General features: G+C 38.0%; 3 protein-coding genes and 1 pseudogene across 3 annotated transcripts; 2 read left to right on the top strand and 2 right to left on the bottom strand.

Annotated features, from left to right (window-relative positions):
* Positions 1-1,913: 1,913 nt before the first annotated feature.
* On the top strand, positions 1,914-4,248 carry LOC145238181 (zinc finger BED domain-containing protein 5-like). Its single transcript, XM_080101268.1, has one exon. It carries the CDS (start codon positions 3,126-3,128, stop codon positions 3,615-3,617), a length of 492 nt encoding a protein of 163 aa, XP_079957394.1. The 5' UTR covers positions 1,914-3,125; the 3' UTR covers positions 3,618-4,248.
* LOC145238180 (zinc finger BED domain-containing protein 5-like) lies at positions 1,921-2,514 on the top strand (annotated as a pseudogene).
* A 2,156-nt stretch (positions 4,249-6,404) lies between the features above and the next one.
* On the bottom strand, positions 6,405-15,560 carry LOC145238179 (sodium- and chloride-dependent GABA transporter 3-like). The gene is made up of 14 exons (XM_080101267.1): positions 15,357-15,560; positions 14,867-14,973; positions 14,354-14,484; positions 13,936-14,062; positions 11,846-11,984; positions 11,472-11,607; positions 10,707-10,841; positions 10,093-10,196; positions 9,684-9,808; positions 9,283-9,395; positions 8,923-9,060; positions 8,270-8,473; positions 7,391-7,558; positions 6,405-6,919 (listed from the first exon to the last, which is right to left on the bottom strand). Exons 1-14 carry the CDS (start codon positions 15,452-15,454, stop codon positions 6,836-6,838), a joined length of 1,809 nt encoding a protein of 602 aa, XP_079957393.1. The 5' UTR covers positions 15,455-15,560; the 3' UTR covers positions 6,405-6,835.
* Positions 15,561-19,281: 3,721 nt separating this feature from the next.
* LOC145239529 (EF-hand domain-containing protein 1-like) lies at positions 19,282-25,740 on the bottom strand. The gene is made up of 11 exons (XM_080102868.1): positions 25,574-25,740; positions 24,847-25,068; positions 24,283-24,432; positions 23,776-23,913; positions 23,322-23,471; positions 22,837-23,029; positions 22,407-22,548; positions 21,644-21,722; positions 21,334-21,474; positions 20,629-20,842; positions 19,282-19,895 (listed from the first exon to the last, which is right to left on the bottom strand). Exons 1-11 carry the CDS (start codon positions 25,634-25,636, stop codon positions 19,765-19,767), a joined length of 1,623 nt encoding a protein of 540 aa, XP_079958994.1. The 5' UTR covers positions 25,637-25,740; the 3' UTR covers positions 19,282-19,764.
* Between the last annotated feature and the right edge of the window lie 35 nt (positions 25,741-25,775).

The raw sequence follows: 25,775 nt of genomic DNA, 5'->3' as shown, positions 1-25,775 counted from the left end.
CGATGCAATAAAAAAAATTTAGGTTGATTTTCGACATTTGTCATAATTTTTAATCGCTACGTAGTTAGAACATCGTGCGATGCCTTATTTTGAAGATATGCATGAGAGGCTAAAACATGAAAAGTTCGAATTGATCCGATAAGCCAGTGGTCGGCAACCGCCGGCCCGCGGCCCGGTATCGGTCCGCAACGAGTTCATTACCGGACCGTATAATAAAATTTAGAAATAACCTTCTTGTGTTGTTTGTTTGTGTCAAACTAAATGACAGTAAACAGTAACTAAAACTAAAGCCTGGATTTGTTTCTGTGAATCTATTCATTCCTAGCACCACACTGTGTATGAGAAACCACAAAACATTCCGATAAAAACACTACATGAGGCATTTTAGGCGGCACCTTCCTGTCTGATGTCTGTATTGGTTATATAGTGACAATACGTAACCGCACAGCCGCGTTTTTTTAGCACTAGCCAGGCTAGACTACACTACTACAGTCTACAACAGGGGTGTCCAACCTTTTTAGCCAAAGGGTCACATGCGGTTTACGAAAGATTGCGCGGGCCACTTGAGTTTTTGCTGCTAATTTGGAATCTTAGAAATAGCTGTCTTATAATTTCTAATTAAAATCCTCACACCGAAATTCTAATCTTAGAAATGTGTATTATCGTCGTTTACAGTTATAGGAACAATAAACATACCAAGATATAGTAAAGTCAACAAAATTTTTACTACACGGCGACTTTTTAATGTGAAGTTTGGCACTGTTCTTCTTTAACAAGTTTGGCAATATTCGGTGGGATGGTCGATGGAGCAATGCGAAGCAATTTTTCCATCTGGCTGTCAGAAATTACTGATCTTACAGGGACCTAAAGTCACATGTCAACCTTTCTTGGAAAGTTCTGTTAGCGTTACTTGCTTTTTGTTTCCTGTTGGGCATAATCTATATCACTGCAGGGTGCGGAAGATGTTTTTACTGCAAAATGCGCGAGTCTCTGATACCAGAGTTTTTACTGCTTTTGCGCGAGTCTCTGATACCAGATGTATCTCAATGAACCAAGAAACATTACTGACTGACTCTTGAAGCACGGGTCAGATTGTGACGTAACAATGTAAAAGTTGGGATACGCAACAATGCGCATTGTGACGCAATAAAAGTAACTTCAACAGCAAACAATAAATGCAAATTTTTCGGAGTGAAAGTTCGCCACAAATTACGTGGTCGATTAAGTTGCCAAGCTACGACTTTATAATCTGTATTTTTTTGATAATACACCTATAGCCTACACTATAAAAGTTTGGTTTGTCACGAACACCTGTTTTAGTATGTGTGTGCACGTGTGTTAACTAACAAAACCACTTGCGTTGTGTGATTGTTGTCTGGTAATTGCTCGAGCAGTTGACTTGCTGCCAATATTTTTACAGACAGCTGTCGAACAACCTGGATGGATTTGATACTGCGACCCACGTCCCCCTTCGATGCCCTCGACCGAATACATGTTGCTTCTGAATTTCGATTTTTTTTTCTTTTTTTCTTTTTACTAATCGTGTACATTTATAGAGGAAGTGTTCCTTTACATCAGTGTTTCCCAACCGGTGGTACGCGTACCACTAGTGGTACGCGAACACCTTTTGGTATTTTGCGATTTCCGTTTTTTTGCACACAAATCAGAAGTGATAACAAAATGTCTGTTACTGAATCCACCGGGTTACGTGTCACTTCTATGTTTGCTCCAACTAACCCATTTAAGGTGCCACCAGTAAGGTAGGCATTGTTTGAAAATAATATGTCTTTGTTCTTATTATTTCGTGGTAACAATAACAAACGTAGGGATAATACGCCTGTAGTTGAATTAGTGTGCTTGAGAGTTGTAGTCTACTGTAGAAAGTGCGTTACAAACGTTTTACCAATTTGATTTCGAAAAATGTCGAAGCGAAAGTATGACACGGGTTATCTAAAATATGGATTCGTACAAATTGAACACAGAGGCGAGGTTGTCTCGCAGTGCATGGTTTGCATGAAGACGCTCTCGAATAGTGCCATGAAACCAAGTCTGCTCAAGCGGCATCTTGAAACAAACCATCCTACAAAAAAGGACCAAGATCTTAGCTACTTTCAGCGCCTTTGAGAAAAAGCTAAACAGCAACGCATTGATAAAACAGGCGCCGTGTACCAGAGCAGCTCTGGGAATGTAAAAGCTTCATTTGAAGTTTCCCTCCTGGTTGCCCAAAACATGAATGCGCATACAATTGCTGAGTCTCTAATTACGCCAGCGGCGAAAATCTTGATTCGAAACGTGATCGGGGTGGAGGCGGAGGCCAAGTTGTCCAGTGTGTCCCTGTCTAATAACACTGTGAAGCGTCGTATTGAGGAAATGTCGATCGACATTGCCGACCAAGTTGTTGCAGCAGTGAGATCTTCAAAGTATGGGTTTGCAATTCAACTTGTAAATACCGAATTACTGTTAAGTCAGACCTTCAAGCCACAACCAAAGGAGTGGATATTTTTAATGTTTTGAACGACTTTTTCAAGCGGAATGAACTAGAGTGGGGGAAGTTGGTTGGCTGCACGACTGATGGGGCTCCGGCTATGCTTGGCCGTAAATCCGGATTTCAAGCCCATGTAAAAGCTGTGTCGCCAAACGTCATCTTTGTCCATTGTTTTATACACAGATTCGCCCTTTGCGCTAAAGTGCTGCCGCCAAATTTGTTAGCCTGTTTAAACCGGGTTGTAAAAATGGTTAATGCAGTGAAAACGTCTGCCTTGAATACTCGATTGTTCAAACTACTCTGCGAAGATCTGGGCTCTCAACACACTTGTCTCCTTTACTATACGGAGGTGCGTTGGCTTTTCCGAAGCAACGCGACCTGACGCCTTTTCGAACTGAAAGAAGAATTATACGTTTTTTTTCAAACAAAAGGGCCATGAATTTCAAAAAGACTTTGAGGATGAAATGTTTATCGTAAGGTTGGCTTACCTCTCTGATATTTTTGGGGTCATCAACCACCTGAACCTATCAATGCAAGGAACTGACTGCAGTGCACTGTCACTCAGTTTATCTCAAGGCTTCGGGCATTTGTGCGCAAGCTGGAACTTTGGTCAAATAACGTAAAAAACAAGCGCTATGGAATGTTCGAACTACTTAGTAATCTTCCGAGAGGATACAATGGCCAAAGTGATGATGAGATATTATGCCACTTCACGGTACTAAAAGCTGAGCTTACTCATTACTTCCCGGATGTGGATTGCTGTCCCTGCATCACTAACCCATTCTCTGTGGACCCAGCCGACCTACCTGTTGGAACTGGGGAGCAAGAGCAGCTCATCGATATTCAGGCTGACGACACTACACAGGCAATGCACAAGGAATATTCTCCTACAGTTTTTTGGCTGAATATGGCCTCCTCGTATCCCACATTAGCCGGTCGCGCTACACCCCAGTTACTAATATTCCCCTCTACGTGGGAGTGCGAGCAGGGATTCTCTTCAATGATGAATATCAAGAAGAAGAGTCGTAACCGCCTTACTTCCCCCGGCCATTATTTCCGATGTGCAGTAAGCAAAGTTGTGCCCCGCATCGATCGACTTGTAGAAGGCAAACAAATACAGATTGCTCATTAAATTTATCTTTTCTTCATTTTTACTTCTTCGTTACATTTGCATTAGTCGATTCGGGAAATAAAAAAGTTATCTTCTCGAAAATACTTCTCTAAAAACAAGTGGTACGCGGCAACAATGCGTTGCCTTCAAGTGGTACGCGACAACAAAAAGGTTGGGAACCACTGCTTTACATCAATCTGTTATCTATTTTTATGTAGTCCAATGCGAACTACGACTAGTTTTCAAGTTTTAGAATTTTTAACAAATTCAAAGGTTAACACCCACAATGTGTGTTCTTCACCCTTTCTTCCGGCGCTCGAAACTATCCGGCAGGGTTTCCACCCTCTTTCCCTAACACGGGTGGTTAGATTAGGTCCTAACCTGACTGGTTCCACCAACGTTTCACCCCCAGTCTTGACGTCCTAATGCGCCAACCTCACCCTCTGATGTGAGTCCCCGTCACATAACGCTCATAATAACGGTGTAGCTGCAGCGCGTTTCTCATATCTCCACCAACTGTGCCCTCTACAGTGTCGCATTCTTTAACGTCTCAACGTTGCGCAGCTATCTCCGGCAAGGTGAATATTTTAGTGCAATTGTGTTACTATACGATTTTTTCACCGAGCGAAATAAACTCAACTCAACTCAAAAATGGGGCAAAATTAGCGCGAATTTTGCATTGCGCCTTAAGGGGCTGATTTATAAAATGATTAATTTGAATACTTTTGCGGTGTTTGATTTTGCAAATTCTGCAAAATTTTGAATAAAACTATAACTGCGCTCAACTTATAATGTTTAAATGGAACTGATGAACATGAGATGGAGTTTAAATCAGGTTTTAGCGGGTAAATTTTCCAGCAGATATACATGTAGCCTACTTAAGTCCCGAAAGATACAAAGGTTGTGATGTATAGTCATCTAAAATTGGAATAAATAGTTTGAATATGTTCCTCCAACGTCAAAAAAGTGATGACGTAATAGTGACGTCATTCTTTACATACTGTATTTTGATGTTAAAAGCTTTTGACAATATCTTATGAGGTATTGTACAATCTTTTATTCTGCTTTTTATATTTTATCATTTCTTTGACACTTTTCAGTCCTAAATATATTTTTTGCATCAATCAAGGACTACATATCATTTTTTTTACAAGAATTACCATGAAGCACAACAGCAAATCCATTTTTGAAAAAAGACAGTGTGAACAAATACAACTAAAATTGTTACATGCAACAACCAATGGAAAACAAAATTGGAAAAGATTCTTCAACTAATCCACCTGGACAGCATACAAGCAAAGATTTGTTTTGTGAAAAATGTTATTTCCATAATGGCATTTTTATTTGTTTATTTTAATTTCAGCTGATACTTCCCAGTTCTCATAATACATGTTATATGAGGATATCATGAATAAAATTTTCTCTAAATTTTTTTGGTATGACTATTTTTCCAGTTACGTTGATAACTGTACCCAACAGAACGTATATCGACGTATAATCTGTACACGCATACATGTTTTGAACCCCAAATAATTTAAATGTTGGAGTGTAAAAATAATTCCGGTATAAAATTAAAATATAAGCCGCCCTCGATTGTAAGCCGCCCTCGATTATAAGCCACACAAACGGCAGCTAAAAAACAATATAAGCCGCGGCTTACAATCGAGTAAATACGGTATTTTGATTTTTGTCATGTTATGCATCATTATTTTATGTCAATAATTGTGTCTGATTTGATCAAATTTATGACATCAGAAAATACAAAGTAAAACACTGGCATTTATGTTGTCTTTTCTGTGTCTTTATAACCTTAAATACGCATTGCTACATCTTCATGCCTGTATTGTTAACCAGGTGCCATCTATCCACCCAGGTTTGGTATGATGAAAGGCTGAAGATGTTTCTTCTTTGGCAAGGATACTTTAAAATCAATGTCTTGTTCATTTCAAAGCCCAAAAAACACGAATCTGATTTATTCCTTAACTTCTGGTTTTTGTCATGCCCTATAATCGGTGCACAGTTTGTCACGCCCTATTTCGCGATCATTGTTCTTCATTAAGGTTGTTGATTGCTTTCTGGATCTTTACCTACTGAAAAGTGCAAAAGAACTTTTATTTTGAGCAATGCTGTGCATGTGACGCACTATGAAGCCTGACATCGTGCTACCAACTTCAGGATATTGTTTTGTGTAAACAACAAACGTGATCAATCTGCTGGAATACTTAATATGGAGGCTGAATTGAGCAACACCAGTATGGTTCAACGTTTTGGTTGGCGCTTTTTCCTGTTGAACAATGAAAAGAAACTGTACATCAATCAGCTGTTTTATCAGGTACCAAACATTTTTACGTTGCGAAATTATGGTCTCAGAAGTTTTAATTTGGTGTACATAACAAAGTACAAATATCGCTAACCTAAATCAGGGTGATGCATTTGACAAGTTTACACAAACCCCAAATCTTGCCTGCATATTTGTAACATGTTGTCACATATTTACATGCTGGAGGTTAATTGGGGCATAGCTGCAGCTTATATCAACATGTACCAACAAGTCAAGTTCTGATACACATGCTACCTGAGCAATTTATTGTTTATTGAGCATGTGCAAACGTATAATGTTTAGGTGCTTGTTAGCTGCGTCAGCGGCCATTACCAGCTTAAGTTCGTTTGGGAAACAACAGCGGCGTACTTGTGTAAACGAATGTAAAGTCATTTTACAAGCTTGACATTTCACTTATTAAACAATGAGCTTATTTTGATGATTTAATTATGATATAAAGGTAGTTAAAACTTTATAACAGCCAAGTACCGAACGACATTCTTTTTATTATTCCTTATCACAGCGAACAATGCAATGAATTTGAAAATATCAAACTTCAAATCAGCAGAAAATTTTGTTGTTAAGCAATACATTTAACGGTCAGTAAAGCAGCTACAAACAAAATTTATCTGTCAAAGTCCTGCGGACGGATATACAGTTTGCAATTAAAATTTAGCTTAATATAAGCTTAATTTTTGCAAGAATCACAATTATAAGTGATTTATATAATTAATGTACGAGACTACCTTGCATTGAGCCCCCAAAAAAAAACACTTCTGCAACGTGTGCTAGCGTTGTCTAGGCCGTTGGCAATGTGAAACAGTATTAAAATTCTTCAAGAATTAATAATCCCACAGCAAGCAATATGCTAGCTCTGGTCAGTTTTTCATTTCAATCGAACTCTTTCGTGATTGTTCAGCTAAATCTCTGGTTGTTTCAGCTGAATGGTTTCAATAGGAAATTTCTGGTCAGATTCTTCCGATCGTAACACCAAGCAAAGTTTCTGAAACAAATTTTGTTTTTATAGTGTAGTGTTTTTTTGGGGGTGGTATATTTTATTTTGGGCATTCCAGTCATTTATTTGGGCACTCCAGTCAAGTTTGACTAGATTAGACCGGAAGTTTTTCAAAAAAGCATAATTAATTTAGGTATAGTTAAACGTTAATCCGACATGATAAAGCTTAGGCGTTTCGTCAATATTTTTTTTTGTAGTAGTCGACTTGTGTTGCTACCCGATGCAGAAAACCAATGTAGAAGTAACATATAGAATAACAAAATAACCACATGATTTTTATGTTATTGTATCTCTTTGCAAACTGGTTTTGTTGCCATAGCAACTACGAATATAACTATCAAATCATAAATCCATGCACTAAATTTCATTTAGGATAAAGAATCGTATATGCTGTCTATTTGAAAGACTTGGTCATGTAAATTGATTTAATTAGGTACATAATATTTTTTTTGTTTTTACCTCTCTCCAGGTACCATTCGTTCTGTATAAAGTTTTGATGAAAAAGAATGGAATCCAAAAAATGGACGATAAAGCGGTGAACCACCCAAATGCATGAGCCCAGACTGGATATTCGTATTTTCCGTATTTTAAAGGTGTGTAGTTAAACCCGTAGAAGATAAGTATTCCCTGAAATCACATAAAGAAATCATAGAAAGACTTCTCGGAGTTTCTTGGACTTTTATGACGATATTAACCGCTTGGTGTTGTTAGTCGGTTATATTTACTTACAACCGCTATAACAGCGGAACTTGGCTGAATGGTCTAGTGCAGGGGTTGGCAACCTTCTTTGCACTGCGGACCGCTTTTGAAATCAAAATTTTACCGCGGACCGGTCATAAAAAAAAACTACAAATATTTAGCAATAAAAACGCTTAAATTAGTTTATCATCCCCGAAATACATGGGCAAAATGTTCATAGCATTTAACCTGAAAAATTATACGCCCCGGTAACGAACTCCTCGCGGACCGGTACCGGGCCGCGGACCGGCGGTTGCCGACCACTGGTCTAGTGTGTCTGACCCATATACAGACATAAAAAACTGATCGGGATTCGTTCGTTCAAAAAAAAATAACAGCCTTTGGCCGCAGGAATTTGGCCGAATGGTCCAGGGCGCCTGACCATATACATTTAGAAAAAAATAATTTTTAGTTAAATGTCAAATCGTGTAAGTTTAAAGAATTGCAAAAAAACTTTAACTAAGTTACAATTTATGCAATTACCGGTATTTCAAAATATTGCCTAACTCCAAACGGGAAAAAGTCAAAGTTAATTACACTTGATTGCCTGTTACAGTTTTTTTGCTTTTACAGGACTATAACAATTATAAAACAACGTACCAATATGAGAACTGGTGCAATAAACTTGTAGCAGTATTTCACGTATGGATTAGGACGGTATCCAATCATATCCTTAATGTTGGCGTACAACCTATCAGTCCCATACACGTGTCCAATTGTTATTGACTCAAGCCCGGCTAGAATGAGAAGGCTGAAGCCGCTTACAGCATAGTTGTTGTACAACTCAAAGAGATAAATTCCGCACTGAACAAAAGAGCATTGTTTAAATTTAAACCAACGGTAAGGTAAAGTCATAGACACCAAAAAGCTTGAATTTGTGAAGAAAGGAAAGCCCAAAGCCCAAATTTAAAAATATCGAGTAATGACCTTTAAAGTTACGGAAAACATGAAGACAGAACATTTAGAAAATTTATCATGGTGTAGACCTCTCTAAAATTATGGATTAGGGCATATAAACAGCAGGAGTTATGTTATAGCCTACCATTCAACCCTAGACGTTTTGTTGAATTAGTTGGGAAAATAGCACATTGTTAACAAATACATCTTGAACTTGTGATATAAATGCGTTTTGGAGCAAAAAAGGTTGAGAAGCCTTTATGCTCGATCGTCCACCCTTAAAATTTGCGTTCTTGCATGGATACATTATAGCAGTTATGAGAACAAATATGGAAAATAAGTATTTAAAGACGTACCCCTGTGGTTAGTGGTAAACCAATAAGAGCCAAAATGACGCAAACAGCTAGTGTCAGCAATCTCTTTCGCTTTGTTGCTGCAAATGTCTTCGGCCATTTGTCAATTGTGCACGAAATTATTGCTTCCACGCAAGTGAACTACAAATAGGAATAATTTCATTATTCAATTTCAGAGTTTTAATAGTACTGCTGGCAAAGGTAGAACAAAAAAGTTAATGAAGGCTAATAAAGTATAATGTAAAAAAAGATTGAACTCAGCTCACACACAAAAATAATTACAAAACAATAATCCTTTAGGATAAAAGATAAGATCATATTTAATTGTGCTTCTCATCTGGTATTTGACAGCCAACTGTTTACCTGTGAGTCGATTCCAAGCATTATCAGCATCAGAAAAAACAAAATCCCCCACACTTGTGGAGCAGGCATCAAAGAAATTGCAGTTGGATAAGTTTGAAATGCAAGACCTGGACCTAGAAAGTTGCAAGATGTTTTTAGTCCATTTTATCCCGTTTACTAACGATGGTTCAAGACCAAACTTGTTTGGTACGTAAAAAAAAAATTATCGCACCAACAGGGCCAAAATGGCTGTGTTTTCAGACCGGCTCAATTTACAAAAAACGCGATTTAGCACGGTCATGTTAGTCGGCTAATAGAGATGTACGTAGTTGTGCAGACAATTGCTCGTTTTAGCTCGTAAATGTTCAGCTAATAACAAATTTGGGTTACGTTGTAACCCTGTTTTGTATTTATATTCTTACCATGGCCAATCACGTCCGACACATTTTTTCCTTGCAAGTAAGCCAAATGACCGACTACAGTGAATACAGAGAAACCGGCATAGACAGAAGTTGCGCTGCTTGCGAATGTGATTTGTGTGCAAACCCTTAAAACAAAAGTCACAATAAATACTGTACAATACTAAAACTACAAAACATGTTGTAATTAGAGTGAAATGGTTGGTTCATTTTACAGTCAAACACGTACCTCAACGTGGCCAGAAATTTAAAAAACAACTTATTTATAACCCAAATTGTTTCTTTGAACCATATATCAATAAACGGCCTTTCTTAAGTAAGTTATATTTGATTACACATGTTTGCGACAACATAAATTTGTTTATATATCTCCGGTTTGGGATAGTACATTTTTGATTAGTTTATAACCTACCTGAAACAATTTGTCTTGTAGTTGTTGTAACTTCCAAATGTAACCAAAGCAGCGAAGCAGATTCCATAGGAATACAACACTTGGCTTCCAGCCTGTACCCAGACCTAAAATGGAAAATATAATACAAAGCGACCAATGAGAAACTAAACGTTGTATAATACATTAATATTAAAGACGCAGTGATTCAGATAGAGTTTGCGTTTGCTCTTTAGAAGATGTTTAATACGAACATTTAACATCTATTAATAGGACACAAGCCAACTTAGTTATTTGCAACTTTGCTATGTAGAAAAGAACCCAGTTTAATAAACTACTTTAGGTCTGCGGACTCATTAGAAAAAATAGGGACTCGCTATGCATATCGTACCCCAGAAACCATTCTAGGGATTAAAAGGGTCAGCGAAACTACTGATTGAATGTGTTAAATGATCGTCTAAATTGACCTATTTGATCACAAACTTTCATATGTTGGTAGTAAAATTAGGAAAAATCCTATATTTTTTGACGTATTAGCCTATAAACCAGGAACAATAGCAGCCAAGCTTTGACGTTTAATCTGTTGCAGATTAAGTGGTCGTTGGTGTAAACTTTTTATTGGTGTAAAAATATCGTACCTGAGCTTGGGCCAGTTTCGTCATGTTTGGAATTATATAGAAGAGAACCCCCTCCGCAGCGCCCGGTAGTGTACAACCTCTCACAAGAAGCACAGTGAGTATGATATAAGGGAAAGTAGCAGTGACGTACACGACCTAAAAGTGAATCTTTAAAACATACAATCTCCCTCAGTTCGCTGCATGGAACGATTTCCAATGTAATACGAAAGCCTTTAAATTAATGGAAATTTAAACAGCCGGTAGACCTTCCAGATGGCTAGATTAAGATATACCTGCGTTTTTTTCGGCGTAATATGCATCCCATTATGACACCGTTTTTAATTTTCTGGGATCTGATTGCTGAAAAGAAATTATGCCTGTTTGTAGGTTGTTTTTCCTTGCATTATATACACCTTTTTTAGCTACCCTTTTGCTGCATCATAAGATCATTTGTTTTTGTCGTTAACAGAACAGTTTGATTACTTTACTACAAAATTTCGGGTTTTGCGTATGGTCAAAAGTATTCTGCCCATGTTTTTTCAAACGAAACAAACATGAGGTCAAGGCAATTTTGGAACTTGCAATCAGTCAAATGTTAAATAATCTAATCGATTCAAATCATGAATTGGCAGGGTTTAATGAGGGCTATTTGCAACTTTTTGGGGGCTATAGACAACTAAGGGAAAATTTAAAGGTAACTTTGGTTGTAACGGTCAGTTCAGACAAAGTCGTTTCGGTGCATCACGTTGTCGTTCCTCAGGATTTGAACCCAGGACCTCACAATACCTTGCCAGCTGAAGAGGCTCCCTTGCAGCAACACCCGTAAACCAGAATCCACGAAATGAAAAAACTCAATAGCAACGGATAGTTGGTTGTCGTTCCAATATCATCGATTCCAGTTGACTTACGCAAGACGTAGTGCCTAAAAAATGTAAGAATCATTTTTTTACGCAAATAATTCGTACAAAATGCAAAACCCAAGTCAAACATTTAAATTCAAATAAAAGAATTAAATTAAAAAAAAGCTTTTTCAAGAATTTTTGTTGTTTTAAATATATTGTAACATCTGTTTATTGCCGGATCTCTAACCATATGTTTGAGCAAGCCCTTTGAATTGACTTGCAATGCCTGATGTGGAAAAGCTTTTAGACAATACTTACTGCCAGAATTCGCTGATTGCGTAAACTCCCTCTGTTACATTGCTTTGTCCCACAAGAGAACCATTCAGTAATATGGTATTGTTATGAGTTTCGCTGATGGACGAATAAAGAAGGCAGCTATTGGTGTTCCACCAGTTGCCTGCAATCCGGGCATAGGTTAAAAAAATATTACGCAAACAATATACAAATGACAAGTAAATTATTACGAAATCTTTGTCACAGAAACGCCTAAACGTTTTACGAATTTAAATAAGCTATTGCTGCCAGACATAGTATCAAGTTTATAGAGCTCTTCTGGCAAATGTATTTTTATTCCGACATACAGGTCGTCTTCATCAGGGTAGATAACACTGAATGCGACTAGAACAGTGCACGATAAACAAAGGAAAAAAGAATGAAACGCAAGCATGGCACAACGCAACGAAAACACCGCGCGATAACGAATGATTGGGCCTCTAATCTTTGAGCAGGTGCCTGTAGCACGCTGAAAGCATCACGTCTGTTTTGATGTTCATTGTGTTGCCCTGCTGGTGAATATTCCATGACTCAAGAAATAGTCTTTTCCTGTAGTCAGGCTCCCGGGCTACAACAGACGCCGCATTGAAATCAATACAGTGGCCTTGTGATACCGCGTGATTGGAAAGGGCCGACTTCTTCGCGTCGTTGTTGGCAACATCCCGTTGATGTTCTTTTCGTCGGGTGTTGAGTGACCTTCCAGTCTCCCCGATATATATTAACGGACACTCGGCGCAGGGAATGGAATATACAACACCTCGTTGTTCAAAGGTATTGATTGGATCTTTTGGGTGACTCAGCAGCTTGCGGAGAGTATTGGCAGGTTGGACGCCAACCGCTATGCCGAAGTCACGCAACATACGCCGCAAATATCCGTCAGTTTGGGTATGTACAGAAGTGTCAGAAAACCCTCTGTTTTTTTATGGGTCACCTGTTCGGGGCAAGTTGCCGTTAAATTTCAAGGCTTTGCGAACCTTTGTCAGTTCCACCTCGCAGTCGTCGCTATGTGTGCACAAGCGTCATGCGCGATCTTTTAGGGAACGAACCACCCCTCTTTTCTGGTATGTGGGGTGATGAGATCGAAAATTAAGATACCTGCTGGTACTCGTTGGCTTGTGGTAAACTCTCGAGTACAAGTCACCGTCATTGGTTCTTGTGACTTGAACATCTAAAAATGGAAGAAAGTTTACCGATTGGAGTTCCATGGTAAACCGAATGCCTGGTTGCGCCTCGTTGAGATGCCGTAAAAATGCCTCAACCTGATTCTCAGTAATAATGACACAAAAAATGTCGTCAACATATTGCCGCCAGAATCTTGGTGGGTTGGCAAATGTTGATAAGGCTTTTTCCTCAAGCGCTTCCATTGTCATGTTTGCGACAACCACAGAGACCGGGGAATCCATCGCTGTGCCTTGAACCTGTTGGTAAAAGCTTCCCCTGAATGTTAAATAAGATTGCTCCAAGCAAATCCGCAAACCGTCCACAATATCCAACGGGGACCATGTTGTTCTGACTTTAAGGCTATGGTCATTTAAAATCTTGGATGACGCAATGTCCAATGTCCAGGTCCACTGGCACACTTGTAAAAAGTGACACGACGTCATACGACACCATTACCTCTTCTTTGGACAGGGGCGGCAACTGTGCTATCCCTTGAACAAACTTGGACGAGTTCGAAACAGTCCATACTGTATTGCCCACAAGCTGAGAAATAACTTTCGCTAGGTACTTTGCAAGGTTGTAGGTTGGAGTACCAATTAACAAACGAAACAATTGGTCGCAGAGGGATGCCTTCCTTGTGGATTTTTGGTTAGATGCGCGGGGCGGGGTCGTCCGTTTAACGAATTTGTCAATTTGTGAAGTGTTATTAACAAAACGACTTGTGTCCAAAGTGGCACAAAAAGCAAGTATGAACGTTTTATGTTCAATTGTGTTTAATTGTACACTAATCCAGTGATTTTCAAACGTAAAGTAAATGGGGACTTTTCATTATTAGTACGATCATGCATTTTGTTAATAAAAACTAAAAAACGCTAAGCATTAAAATAGGTTTAAAAAACTTGAGTCTTTCTTACCACAAGTGCTCCACTTAAGGTCTCCCAACGTGAAACTGTGTCCGAGGTATAACACAGACCAAGCAAGTACCATGATATAATACATGGAACTGTAAAAGCATAAAATAATCGAGCCGTATCCGATACCCTGCAAAACATTGCGGCGTATCTTCAGTTTAAGTAGAACAAGGTTGATATCAGACTCGACATTACATAAAGCCACATTTGTTTCATAATTTTACTTTCTAACTTTTGGTCTGAAATCTAACTTTTACAAGTCTAACTTTGGGTCTGAAATCTAACTTTAGAAAGTCTAACATTTAGTCTGAATCCGGGCTTTATTTTAACGACAGCTCGGACTTGGGTTTGTACTCGTGTTCGAGTCCTATTTTTCTGCCCACTCACAATCCTGTTTGAACTGGATGTTTTTGTTGTTTACCTTCATAGCAGGAACAATATTCCACATTTCAATAGCAGATTTCTTGGTGTATTGCCCCAAAGCGACCTCCAGGAAATATAGAGGAAAACCGGCAAAAATGGCAAACATTATGTAAGGAATGAGAAATGCCCCTACGAAAAAACGGAAGAATTTAAGGTAAACAAAACTAACCCTTTTCATCCTGCAGAATAAAGTTTAAAGTAATTTGTGCAAAACATTCTGTACGCTCTATAGAAACCTGTCTTAAAGTTTTTTGAAATTTTTTGTATATATTTGTTTATTTACCCCGCTAGACCGTTCGTAACTAAACCGTAAAACGCCTTTTTCTCCAATAACTAGGGAGGCTAAGCTATATAGGCCATATAGCTATGTCTATCTATAGATCTTAAAGGATTTTTCTTTCAAGTAGCCCCAGTAGACTTATAAAGCAACATGTTTTTTATCGTTTCGGCAAGAACTGAAAACGGTGGCATTTGCCAAAGTCGTGGCCTATCAAGGTGGATTGCAATCTACCTCCGCCATTAACAAAAGCCAGATAGGAGAACCTCCACACATTTCCGATCCCCACAGAATAGCCAAGAAACACAAGAAACGATTCCCGACTGCTTCCCCACGAGTCACTGCAAAAATCAACGTATTTTAACAATAATAGTTTATTGAGCTTTAGAAGACAAATCGCGGATCTGTCGTACTAAGCTAAGGGGATCGAAATTTGGCACACTTTAATCAATTTTCATAATTAATCATAGTTTTGTTTAGTTTCTGTGGTTATGATCAACATCCGACAGGGAGTGAATATTTTTGGATTATTCGGATTATGCAACACTAGTAAGTCTAGGTGAATATGAAATTGAGTAAATGGTCGTTCAAACATTTCTCCAGAGAGTCCAGAAACCGCTCAAACGGTCATGAAACAAAGCTATAACCGAAATCAAACATGACTTTTTAGCGTCTACTTCAACTTATCTTTTATATTCATGATGTTTTAAATGTCTTGGCTCACCGTTTGTTACTTTCATCTTTTGTCTTGGAATTTGGTAACAATCCTTTGAGGATTTTTGGGTTTTCCTCCACTTCGCCATTAAACTCATCCATTATCATATTCTAACTAATTATAGGTCTGTAAAAATTGCTGATAAAATTGATGTCACATTTACATACACATTGTTGTGTGCTTGCAGAAAAAAATTATTTATCACACATAGGACATACTCCCTGCGATACAACGTCTCATGATAAAGGGAAAGTAAAGTGCAATTACTTTCATCTTCCTTTAACCTTATGAACCTCACTTATACGCAAGAGACCCTTTGTGCTAATATTGCGTCAATTAACCTTTAACAGTTTGCTATTAAGTCCTCTACATGTCCTGCTCTTCTTACATTATAATTACAATGGTAAATCGCTATGTCATCTTTGTTAGTAACCTGTATGCAAGTTTGTAAGATTAATTGTGAAACAAAGTTTTCTCCTTCGTTTATCCTTGTTAATTTCGAAGGGACAACTAGTTAGCATATTTCGAAGATAAACTAAACTTTGCCCTTTCGGCCTAAATTTATCTCTGGTCAAAAAATTCTGCACTACAACTTGCCTTCATGTGATAAAAGCAGATCTTTTAAGCCTTGATCTAAGTGCTATCTATTTGTTACTGCACAGCATTTTCTACATTGCAGAAAACTGTATTGAAGGTAATATAGAAATTGCAAATCTGATAAATAATAACATGTTTAGCCATTTCCTGTGGCTCCATTGAGCCTGAACATAAATCCCACGGTTTAGCAAAGCTTGTACGACTTCCGCCAAGGCATAAAATGACGGCTTCGAACAAAAAGCGTGTGAACCCAACAAAGATTGCGATGTTACAATGATGTATTTCACTGATATCGTTTTGGGCGCCTAAATTTGCTTAGGAGTTACAAATTTTTGTTGGACTAGTTTTTGTATCTTGGGTAATGTGTATTGAAGCTAGTGCTTTAACCTGCAAATAAGGAAAAACTAGCTGCATAACTACGCAACTTCTTTAACGACTTTATTAAATTCAACTTCAAATTTAATTCTAAACCACATTAGATATTTTGCATAAATTTTGTATTGACGTTTTCTCCTATATAAGCTCAATAAGACTGTAAACTTATTTACCTAGCCTTGATAACTGGTATACTGGTAAATAGTTTACCAGCTAAAAATACCGATTAAAAAGTGCGGTCAAAACTATAGCTTAAAGGTGGAAATTAAAAACCCTGGATTTTTGTTGTTGCACAGTTGATCGATTTATGCACCTTGCTTAAATTAAAAAAAACATTCCCGAAATCGCCAAAACATTTTTTTTAAACTTACATCTTTTACAAGGCTTTTTTGTTCTATAAGTCCAGTTATTACAGTCTACTGGGTCTACCTTTTTGTTGGGCCTCGAAAAAGCGAAGAGGTGAGAGAGGGCTAAAATATACCTACTTACCCTTTTACCAATGCTTTGTCCGGAATGGGTTTTCGTGCGTTCCTCGGCCCATTTTGGTGTCACCTTACGCTTTAGCCTCGACTGTCTTAAGCGAATCACAAAAGGCCACGTTTTTTTGCTAGCACTACTGTAAAATGGACCGTTTTGGACAATAGTGACCAGCGCTTTAAACTGTTTGTTACCCGCGAAAGTTCAGCTTTTTGCGATTTATTCTTCTCAATGACGAATCGTAATGGTGTAGCTAAAGCATTTTATTCATTGGCTATCGCTGCACAGTCAAATTTTTCAATATGTTGAAATTGGACTGTCATCTCGCGACTCGAACACTTTTCCATCAAAGGTGGTCTGTTTAGAACCGTACTAAACGCTGCTCATATCTCGTTGTCATATCTCGTTTGTTTGCTGTGATGACCTGTCATAAATGATGCACATTTGGTTGCGTTGACGATTAAAAATCATTTCATAATCTGACCTCTTTTAAACCTGATGTTTGAACCTATTCATTACAAAACAAATTTCAAAATTGAAAACAATTCTCCAAGCTCTGTGCGGTTTTTGCGAACGTGTTGAAATAAATGTTCCTTGGAAACATTAGTCGATATTTAAGGACATTTGATCTCACAACTAAAGTCCTTTACGAAGCCTAACGCTAAAGTTTGCCATGAAGAACTTCATATTCTTATCTTGTTATTAGCAGACCTATTGACTCTACTCTGCGCGTGACTTACAGTGCAGAAAACTTTTTACATTCATCTCGTCACGTCCGTGGTTATGAAAACAGTAGACTATAATAACAAATATTATTCGGTCTCCATTATTATGGACCCGAAAATAATTCTCGTAAGTCTGGTCACGGGACATTGGAATAAGCTTTCTTGCGGAAAAACGGGTCAAATACTCGAACCGCCTGAACGACTTTGAGTTGTAAAAACTCAATGCTCAAGTTACCGAAAATTTTCAACAGATACTGTTTGACTTTTCGTACTCAAGAATCCAGTTGCGATCTAAAATTAATCACAGGTCTACTATAAATTACGCAGTTACGTTTATAATATGCAGTTTTTTTTGTATATTATGTCATACATAGCAGGTGGCAATTCTTTATTTTATTCGCAATCTCAACAGTTTTGTAAATGACAAATATACAGTATTGTCGAAACATCTAGAAGCTTTTTTCATGCTTGTGGCGGCAATCTTCCAGTTGGCGTAAGCGACTTTTTCCACGCCAAACCCAAAACATAGTAGGCCTGCTGAAAACTTTTTTGTGAGCTACTTAGGTTATCTTCACGCTTTCTAAGAGGCAATATTTATATTTATACTTTCTTATACTGTAGACTTGTTTTCATTGCAACAACCCAACGTCTTAAACTTTGTGCTGAATTGCAGGAAGTGCTTTACACACTGAACAAAAAGTTTGTAACAAAAGCAAAAACAAAAAACAGCATTTTAAGACTTTATATAGCAGTAAAATGTGAGACCTCATATACGCTATACTGCGCTTTAACTACCACGTTTGGTGGTATAGTATATCAACTCTTACTGCATTCCATCTGTCAACATTGTACATTAACCATAACGGTCGTCCTTGCGAAATTTTCAACTCAATTTGTTTATCGCTCTTTCGCACGCAAACAGCGCTCTTTTGAAACCTAACCCTTTTTAACACACATTGATCACACCTTCGCAAATTTATGTTTTGACTGTCAATGTGAAAAACAACCCAATTTTCCCAAGCGGAGTTTAAATGCTACATACCACCGGAAGAGCAAAAGATCGGTATACATTTGTGCTGTATGTGTGCACTATAGGTTGCACATCTCTTCTAGATACGAAGCTCTGAATTGGTCACTGGTCAGCCACCTGTGAATCGTGGTCCTGCAATTTGCCTCTAATAGTCCGCAATAGGGATTTCTGTCGTAAATCATTGATGAGTTTCTGTTTAAAACCGACCGCCGGCACCAATTACTCCTCGGCGACCAACGCCCCTCATCCCTCATTCAGTTGTTTGTGTTTAACAGCTGTAAAAGGAGACGTAGCAATAACTAAAAAAATGGCTTTCCAGGCCTTCCTGTAATGAGAGCTTGTTGGGCATTTCATTACTTGCAGGAAGTCACTGAAATTATGTTATAAGTTACAACGTGTTCATCACATACAACTTATTCCGTAGTATGATTTTATCAGGCTGATTCTCATGTGTTCTAGTGTTTCTGCGAATAATAAATCGAAAATCGTTTGTAATTCTATTTGAATGAGATACTGATAATGCCTACTACTAATTTATATATATATATATACGAGTATATCCGGTTTTTTATGTTTATATATATATATATCGGTGGACGTCAAAGTTTTTAGTCTATTATTATATACGTGACTGTTCTCCTTCTGCCGTACTAGGTCTCTGTTGACTCGTGATTTAGGATATACTACACACAGTTAAATCTAAAATATTTACAAAATGGGAACGTTTAAGTAGTTGGTTGGAAAAAAATTATATTTATTACAAACGAGGCACATTCGATTTCACAAAAAGCACAAGCACATATATGTGATATCACACTCGATGTCCAGTGCATCACAGCGGTGGTGCACAGCTAACATGTTTAAAAAAAATTCATATTCTGCCAACGTCGATCTAGCTTGTCCAAATCAACCGCTTGCGATTTTCAATTTCCAATACACAGCACCCATAGATTTTGCGACATACGAATCACTCATAACAACAGGTGGCTATGGTTTTCAAGGTCGGATTAATACAAGTGCTTTTATTGACAGACAACATTTACAAGTTTGGTATTTAAACAGGTTGATATCGAAATTACACCAGCCAATAAAATGCAAGTCTTTATGTGCCTGTTTAAATGTTGAGCATTGAAAGAACTATGTATTTTAACAGTTGGACGCAAAAACATACAAAAAATAATACACGCGCTTAGGAGTAAAATAGTTATTCTGCTTATGCATCTGCTTTCCTGTGTATCGCCCTGATACTGTTGATTGTTGCCCCTGGGTACTGGTCAGCACATTTCTCCAAGTAGTTCAGCACATATTCGTCACAGTTGGTAATTACGAACCGATGCTTGAAAACTGAAAGCAAAAAGGACAAACGCTATATCCATTGCTTACACCGGCCAGTCAGCTAAAACGTAGAAATTTTGTAACTGGACGTCTTGGCATATGGCGTAATATGTTCGTGGAAACAACAAGTATACCCTTACGTCATGAGAGGGCTTGCAACGTCATACTAACTCTTGAATCACATTTTATGTTGTTATGTTGCTGGTTTAGTAACATCACTAAATATAAAGGACACTGACTCCGCCAAACAAATTTGCACCCCTGCCTGAAATTTGGCCCAAATCCAGCCCAAATCCAGCCCGAACCCGATGTAAACAAAATCAAATCCCAAATGCCGCAAATTTATGTCGAAGCTGAAGTCAGAACCCGACCAAGCCCGAACCCGACCATACATACAATCTGCCACGAAATTTTATAATCTCAAAACCAGGTTATACCAACGACCCTGAAAACGCCTTTTTTCAAACGAACTGAAACTTTGTTGAACTGAAAACGTGAGCTTATTATATGCTACTGGTGTCTTCATTTTCATACCAAGTCTCCTAGCTAGAGAAACATACGATTTCTGGAAAAGCTCTATTATATCACTGATGATTGCAGAAGCACGTGCCAAAATGTTTAGGAAAATAAAGCACGTCGCTTCAAAACGCCTATTGGGGACCATATACACCACATAAGACTTATTAACACATCCGTGTATACTTTTTATGTCCCAACATTACTCTTATATTTTTGGGCCTACCCTGGATTGTCGCCCCGACGGCAAAGTCTCCCGGTCCATAAAACTCCGGGTTCTCAACATCTGAACCCGGTTTCGAGATGCGAGTAGCCTCCAAGAATTTTCCTCCAATGATACCCGAGTTTCTTTGCGGAGGCTCAAAGATGCTCACCATGTCATCTGAGAGGCGGTAGGAAATGATGAAGCGACGGTTACGGTCCTCCGGTCGAACGGAGTCCTGGATAGCAAGGTAGGAGATAATGATAAAAGTGCATCATGTGCCAAACGCTTTAGGTTTATTGCATTTTAGCCATGGAATTGGTGGGAAAAGTGTATCCCATTCCACTATTTATTGCATTTTTTGGCCAGACGCTCTGTTTTGGGACATGGTATGTTACTCCTTAAGCGGTGGGGTTTCTAACCGCCTTGTTCCGGTACTATGGGCTAAGAAAGCATGGAGCATCCTATGTTAATATTTTGTAGGGCTTTAATAATTGCAGTACAAGCCTATATAACTATGTACCTTGGATTCCCAGCATCTCATATTTTAAACTAAACTGAAGTATTTTTACAATTTTGGGAATAGGTCCGAGTATTTAAGTGACAAAACATCCGCCTCACAGTTTTTCACCGCTGAACAATAAAAGTAACGATACTAAATACCGGGTGATCTTGCACGGACTGTCTCAAGTTTTTGTGATACTCAGTTTTTATGTTATTTGTATTTACCATTGCGGCTTCGTATCTCAACACTTTGTGGTCGTTTTCGAGCATTTTGATGAAATCCTTTTTCGGTGGTTGAGGAACGAGACATAGACAGTTCTGAACCGAATCTTCCAAGGACCCGAAGCCGTTGTAGGGCGGCAATTCCTTAAAAGAAAAACACTGAATTTTTATTATCATAGTACGCTAGGCCCATTAACGGCGTGATACCGAGCCGGTCTCCCAAGCATTCCCATATGGCAAGGCACAGACTAAAAAATCTAACACTCTTAGTTGAATTTTATTAGTGTTACTATGTGAATTCCGATTTACTCACCATCTTTGGCAAATCGCAGGCCGGACCGGTAACTGGAATAGGTGTGAAGTCCAAGACATTGTGCATCATTCTGTAATAGCTGTGGAAACGTCGGACAATGAGTTGTTTTGTACTCTCAGTTTTCGCTATTTTCGAACCACGATATTCTCAACTTAGATTTATGCTTTCTAATACCTTCTTTAATTTATGTTTTTTTTTTGCAAAAAAGCTTTTCTCTAACAAACATGTTCCGATTTACTACATGGCCAAGGTGCTCCTGTCCACTTAACCGTACAAACCGCCCAGAGGGGGTCGCTAGGGCACTGGCTGAGAAAACTTGGCTTAATAAGGCCTATGGGCAGGAACTTGGCCGCTGTCCACTTAACCGTACAAACCGCCCAGAGGGGGTCGCTAGGGCACTGGCTGAGAAAACTTGGCTTGATAAGGCCTATGGGCAGGAACTTGGCCGAATGGTCCGGCGCGCCTGACCCATATACAGACATAAAAACCCTGATCGGGATTCGTCCCCGGGAGAGTCCTGGGTTCGAACCCCGTGAAAAAAAATAAATAATAAGGCCTATGTATATATTTCTAAATATTCTTCTAAATATCGCTGTGGCGTAAGCGACAGTCAAGCCTTTCATGATAGATTTACCTATTTAAAAAACATTCATTACATTTGCTTAAAAGTTTAAATAGAACACTTACACCTGCAGTGACTCTTGCTTTTACTATAGTCTTTGCCCCAGTACATAATTAAACGCAACTGAGTAATTTTACTTACTTTTTAGTGAACTCGTCACAGTCATAAATAAGGACCCTTCTTCCATAGATGAAAAGCGTCTTTCCGATGGCGAAATCCTGTGGCGTGAACCACTGCTTCACCTCGTGATCTGTGAGCTCCATCACGATCATGGGGAACGAGGCTAGACCGCAATGGTAAGTAAAAACAATTTGTATTACGCAACTGTCATTGATGTAACTATACGCAGCAATATGATGGGTTTGGCTTTGGCTTAGAATAAAATTTGTGTTGTTGTGAGGTTTTAGGGATTCGAATTATGGATTCTGCAGTTGTAAGTTGCAACGTACAGAAGACGTCAGTGAGGTATATTGCTCCCAAAATATTTTATTTCTGAGAGAGTTTTTGAGTGTCAAAGAGGCTATTATCAGAATACAGTTTAATCACCGTTTACTTAAGGCAAACAACTCACAATCGACGTTGTTTCTATCTTTGGGCAACCTCTGTCTGCGGAGTAGTACTGGGAAGGGGTCGTGACCGTCGTTGGGTTTGTGCACTTCGCGTATTTCAATGGAGTCATCCACCAAGAAGTAGTGAAGCACATAAGGGCGCATCTCGCCGAACATCGAATCACGGTCATCCCACACACAGTAAAAACGCAAAACCTAATTTAAATATAGAAGTTCATTTCAGAGGTGTTTATGCTGATAAAATTTGCTTAACAATCACAATACAGCCGAATATATGAAAAATATTATCACCCCATTCAAATAATTCAAACTTTGAAAGGTATTGCTTTGGGGGGGAGATTAAAAAACTGGAATACAATTCAATCGTTCTGATGTTGGTAATAGTGCAAGTGCTTTGAAAGATAACCTAAACAAGCATTTTGTTTCTGTTTGCATGAGTATTAAGTGAGTCATAATATTCCATCACTTTTTAAAAGAAAAAAAGTACCTTTCTGTCCAACTTGAGGAATTTCTTGAGCTTGTCGAAGTCCGAGCGTGTGGTGTAGGAGCGAAGTGGTTGTTTTCGTCCCTCAGTGTAGGGGTCCCTTGGAACTGATTCAGGATCATTCAATATTAGACCTTCACTTTCCATAAAGTTCTATATAAAGAAATTTAAGCTTTGGACATTATATAGATTTAAAATTTGGTTTTAGCAATATATCCAATTGACACTAGTTTTTCTCTAACTGTTGGGTTCTTGCTTTTTATTGGTTAGATTTAATACCCAAACATATATTGTATGTGTACAGTAGGTGTAATATCATAACAGACTACATGAATCAGCCTGTGTAATAGGGTGGTGACCGCCAAAATATATATACTCAAAACGATCAGTGTATAGTATTGTATTTGGAGTGTAACTTTTAAACATATTTTTGAAACAATTTTAATTTAGAACTCACCAAAGTAAACTTGTCACAGTTCGTGATTCTAAATGACTTTCCATAGAAAACCACATTCATTCCAAGGTTTAAGTCCTTCCAGTGCCAGTGATTTCCTTGGTCATCCTTTGGCAACCTTTGTCTTTTGATAAGTTTGCCCTGAAAACATGGACATATTTAAACAAATAGTACAATCCAAACCAGTATTGCAGCCCAAACTGGCACCGTAGAACAAAGTTTGTTATGTTTTTGTTATGCGAACAAGTAAATTTGACTTGGCACCAAAAAAAATCGGATGAACTGAACAATTGATAAACATGTCTCCTATTGCACAGTGCCAACAATTCGTACAAAGATAATTGGTGTAATTTTCATGACAACAAGTGTTTAATTACAATGAAACTAGAGATGTTCATAATTTTACATAGGAGATTGACTTATTGTTATATTGCTATAAATTAAATACTGTCACAGTATCTTGTAGAGACTATTTTTACAGCTGTTAGAATTGCATATTGTTTCTTTTACCTGGGGCATGCCAGAGTTTTCCACATTTGGTTCAACCACAGAAATGCTGTCATCTTCTAAATAGTAGAAGATTTCTACTGGCCGAACTCGATAATACTCTTGGGGTGACTCATGGACAGTTTCTTTAAAGTAGCCAATGAATTTCAGAACCTAAAATAGACAGAACAATCTTTTTATATGACTCAAGTGGTTATAAACAGGTGTAACTGATGTGGCCCTTCATATCACTGATGATGGCATGAGCATTTGCTGAAACAGTTGAACAACAAAGCATGTAACTTTACATGTATTTGGGCCGTTATTTTCATCATTAAACCTGTGAACAGGTCTGTGTATAGTATTCTAAAATAGATAGGTTATCATTACAAAACTAATGACAATTCTGCACAACTACTTATTCTGAAATTGTAAATGATTTGGAGCAGTTTTTGAAATTTAGTACAATCATCTGACAATTTACCCACAAACTTTGTATCTTTATTCAAAGCTTTAGCCCATATATAGTTGTACATATCACAGAGAATGCGATTGGGTGATACAAAACTTAATGACTAAAAATCAAACCTTTTTATCGAAAGCCAAATGGGCAGGAACAAAAGTTTCAGGTGGAGCCTGTTTGGCTTGACCATACGTTAAGGTTGGCATTTTATTTGCCAACTCATCCAGTTCAGCCTCAGAAAGCTGGTTCGCTGTCAGTCGCTCACCACCCAATCCCACCACTGGGGAGTGCTGTTGAGCATAACCATTCTTGAACTTGAGGGTGTTGGTCACATGATAGCGGGTTTTCTATAAAAAATAACTGCATGTTTTGTATTGTATAAATTTCGATACTGGAAAAAAATGGAACAAAATAGTACAAAAACACTACACTAGTGCCACAGGATCAGGAAACAGCTGTAAAACCTTGTGGTTGAAAATTTGGCAATGTAAGAAAATATACATATATATAGTAATGTGAAACACAATGTTAAAAGATGCAACAGCTGCACCCTTCAACTAATTATGTATTGGTTTGTTTTAGGTTTCAAGTAATGTTTATTTTACATGTTATGGCAGCAGTTTTATGTTGTTGTTGTTTTCTAAAAAATGTAGGATAGAAGGGCTGGTTTGTTTATAGCAAATATAAAATGAAAAACACTTGTACAGTAGGGCAGGAAATTTTTACTGCTTTTTTATCACAAGTAGGACTTGGATATTTTCTTGGAAAGTCATCGGACAAAATCTGTCCCCAATTCTTCCTTGGTGTGTTTTTAGAGTTTTGTATCTATTTGATTTATTTAAAATGACTCACTGTTGGATCTTCAAATGTGTTTCCAGGAAGAAAAGGTAAACCTTCTGCCCTGGTAGTAGCCATCTTTCTTGCAGAAACACAGCAGCAAATATGATTCTACAAAATCTGTTTATCTTTTTCAAAGTATAAGTGGAAATAATGTTGTTTGCAGTACTGTTAAAATGAGTAAGTTTTCAATTAAAATAAGTATGGGTCTTAAATT

Source organism: Phallusia mammillata, chromosome 7, assembly GCF_965637545.1.
Source record: "Phallusia mammillata chromosome 7, kaPhaMamm4.hap1.1, whole genome shotgun sequence".
NCBI classification, from domain to species: domain Eukaryota; kingdom Metazoa; phylum Chordata; class Ascidiacea; order Phlebobranchia; family Ascidiidae; genus Phallusia; species Phallusia mammillata.
Note: the sequence above shows the minus strand (reverse complement) of the source record. Positions and strands in the feature narration are given on the sequence as shown.